The following is a 3243-nucleotide window of genomic DNA, read 5'->3' as shown; positions in this document are numbered from 1 at the left end:
TGTTTGTCCATGTGAGACCTGACTGAAGGACATGCAGTCCAGTGTAGAATCAGGTGTTCTGCCTATACAAGCTTCTAGAGGGATCAGGCTTGGAAACCCTCCCATTCCTGGCCTGGAAGTAAGCAAGAGTGGTCTTCAGTGTCCGCTGTAGGCCAGCCATCGGCGCAGAGACAGGCAGCACACACCCAGCTCGCAGGCTCACAAAGAGGCCTTTATTATCTAGTTCAAATAGACACTGTCACAATCTTATTTGTTACTCCTTTTACTAAAATAGTTCAGATCAATGCTTTTACCACACTATCAAAAGTTCTATTTCTTTTTTCTCTCCACAAATCAAAGTGGTTCAATAGAAGGTAGAAACAGCCAAAGTCCACAGGCTCCAGCTCTGCACACAGCCAGGGCAGGAGGGGGCAGCTGCAGATCTCACCATCAACAAGGCAGGAACCAGGCGTTCCAGCCCCTCCCCAAAGCAGCACACTTTCCCCACAGTATGAAAATATACACCTCTGCCACTCTGCAGCCATACATTTAGTTTGCTTCTTTAAAAAAAAAAATCAGTAGTATGTATCTCACATCCTCTCAAGTTTCAAGAAAGAAAAATGAAAGGTCACTTTGTCTTTAAAACACTGGCTTGTGGCTGTTTAATGCAAATGAAAATGTGCTCAGCAGATTCTGACTCCAGGGTAGGCGAGGCCACCTGGAAGGAGCTTGGTGACCTCCGTCACAGTGGGAGGTGGAGCCAGTGCAAGCATCTCGTGAGCTTGAGATGGAGAGTCAGCATTGCTAAAGCTAAAGCTCCAGAAAGGGGGGTGGTCCCAGAAGACCACCTGCCCTCCCCAGCCCAGGGCTCACCGGGTTGCTGCTAGCCCCTCCTTGCTGTTAGGTCTGAGATATGACACAGACTGTCCTTAGAGAGCTAGCCCATTGCTGAAAGGGCCTAGCTTGCTCCATCCTGCGGAAGGACAGGTACTCAAAGATTTATGTTCTTTGAGTTCCCATGATGTCTCTGCAGCATTAGGGACGGGGTCACATCTCTCCAGAAGGGATAGGTAGCTTCTAGGCTTTTCTTTCTTTCTTGGCCAGTCTTCAGATTCCAGGAGTCCTGACTTATTGCTTATGTCAGTGGTGGCTAAGCCATCCTGATACAAATGTGATTTCCTGGGACTCCCAGATGAGACTCCCACCTTGTGTGGACCCATACACCTCTGTGTTATTCTGGGATTCCTTGGCCTCAACCTGTAAGGGTCTTGCCTGCCCAGCAACCTACTTAGCAGGAATAAGCAGGAATCACCCAGTACCAGGGCCAGCAGGTGGGTACCAACAAGTTAAACACTTGACCAGACATCAGTATTTCTAGAAAGAGCTTCCCAGTGCCCCACAGCCAGAGCAGTAGACCTGTTCCCTGCTGCCCTTGCACAACACTCCCTGGGCACACCGAAGGCCATGGGCCTTTCCCCTGAGAGCGTGGGACCCAAGGGTGCGGGCAGCAGAGGTGGTGGGAACAGCCCAAGGGGTCATGAGGCCTTGGTTGGGAGGGAAATAAGATGCTACCACCTTCTTAGCAGGTCCCCTTAGCTCACAGTGTGTGGCTGGGGCCTGAAGGAGACCTGCCTGAGGCGAGGACAAGCTCTTTGGGCTCAAGTGCTTGCTGCATGGGGCTCGAAAGTACCATTGAGTGAGGAAGTAAATACCTGGCACGGGTGATGCCAGCAGCAGGGCCTGGTCCTCCTGCAGGTCTTGAGATATCATCTATATCGTTCACAAAAGCACCCACTTCCTCATTTTCCTCACACCAAGGTAGAAACCGTCCCTATCTGTCATGCTTCGCCATTTAGGCATGATCGTGTGCACTGACGCACTTATTTGAACCCCCTGGGTCCCTGTAGGGAGGGGCTGAGGCTCAGAGAGGTGACCTGTGCGGAGACAGCTAGCCACTGTTCTTCCCACCTAACATGTTCTCAGTAGGTCGCACATGAGCTCATCAGCTGTGAGAGAGGACAGAAGCCCACCGAAGCGGGGTAGCTTCTGGAGTGAGCAGAGTGAAATGGAGCCTCAGCCCATCTTCTCACTAGGCGCCTGGAGAAGCTGAGTGACTTTCTGAAGGCCACACAGAAAATTAAAGCCAGAACCAGGTCGTGCCCCTTCCTTCCCAAGGAAAACTCATCAGGGGCAGCTCCTGCAGCTCCAGACATAGTGACCCAGGGTGCACCCGGGAGAGGCTATACCGACAGTGACCCAGTGCCATGGCCCAGTTCTTTCTATCCAGAGAGGACGCTGAGCTCATCCTAGACACTCTCCAGGACTTCCTATGTTGCTGTAAACCAGAAAACAAAACTTGAAGGAGAGACCTAAGAGATGGCTGCGCCTGGCATGGGCAGGGAGACCCTGCTGAGGGGGTGAGTGCTAATAAGCAGCAGCTGGCACCGGGATGGCGAGGTACCGACCCCCAAGTAGCACGGAACCCTGAGCTCCCAGCCAGCCATGGACACATGGGAGCCAGTGCTCCACAACCCAGGGTCCTGGCTATGGCAGGGTAGCAGAAAAGTGCCACCTGTGTCACAATTCAAGCTCTGGTGGCTTCTGCCCAGTGTGAGGGACAGCCAGGGTAGAAGGCTTGATGAGGGGCATCCACCAAGAGCAGGACAGCCCCAGACAGTCCCGGGCCTGGAGTCTCAGAAGCTTCTTGCAAGTGGAACACGGAGCTCAAACAGGGAGCCAGGCTGCCTGACCACTCTGCTGCAGCAAACAACCTGTGGCTTCTCGTCTTCCCAAGGTTTGCTGGTGAGGGAGGCAGGAGGTGGAGGCCTGGCTGTCAGTGTCACACCAGGGCAGCCAGGTAGGCCATGTCCTATGTACAATTCACCACAGAGAAAGACAGTGGCTGGGCCAGAGTTTCTACCAGGTCTAGGGCCTCAGACTCCAGGCAGGGCCAGTCCACATCCATGGAGGAATGGCCCTACAAAGGCCCCTTGAACTGGTTACCAGACAGGTGCTGCCGGATGGAGGGCTTGGTGCTGGCGGCATCTCCCAGTTTCCTCCAGACCACCTGTGAGGAGGCACACAGTGTTAAGTGGAGGTGGAGTGCTCACCCCAATCCTGCTCTCGGGCCTCACATACCTACTGCCTTATCACCCTGCAAAATCGCCCATGTCTTCAGAGCCATGCAGCTGAGGCCACAGGAAGGTAGAGGTGCCCACCATCACCGTTATGCCTGACCCCCAAGCAGGCCACTGCTAGGTGTGA

General features: G+C 53.7%; 1 protein-coding gene across 2 annotated transcripts in view; it reads right to left on the bottom strand.

The window, feature by feature from the left end:
- Positions 1-190: 190 nt before the first annotated feature.
- The window catches only part of Ccdc85c (coiled-coil domain containing 85C), a 71614-nt gene continuing 68561 nt past the window's right edge, over positions 191-3243 (bottom strand). For both annotated transcript variants that reach the window (XM_075948463.1, XM_075948462.1), the window contains exon 6: positions 191-3046. In XM_075948463.1, the coding sequence (XP_075804578.1) occupies positions 2957-3046 (90 nt within the window). In that variant the 3' untranslated portion in view covers positions 191-2956. The remainder of the gene's footprint in view (positions 3047-3243) is intronic.

The sequence above is a fragment of the Microtus pennsylvanicus genome, chromosome 14, assembly GCF_037038515.1.
Source record: "Microtus pennsylvanicus isolate mMicPen1 chromosome 14, mMicPen1.hap1, whole genome shotgun sequence".
Lineage (NCBI taxonomy): Eukaryota > Metazoa > Chordata > Mammalia > Rodentia > Cricetidae > Microtus > Microtus pennsylvanicus.
This window is presented reverse-complemented; position numbering and strand designations above follow the sequence as displayed.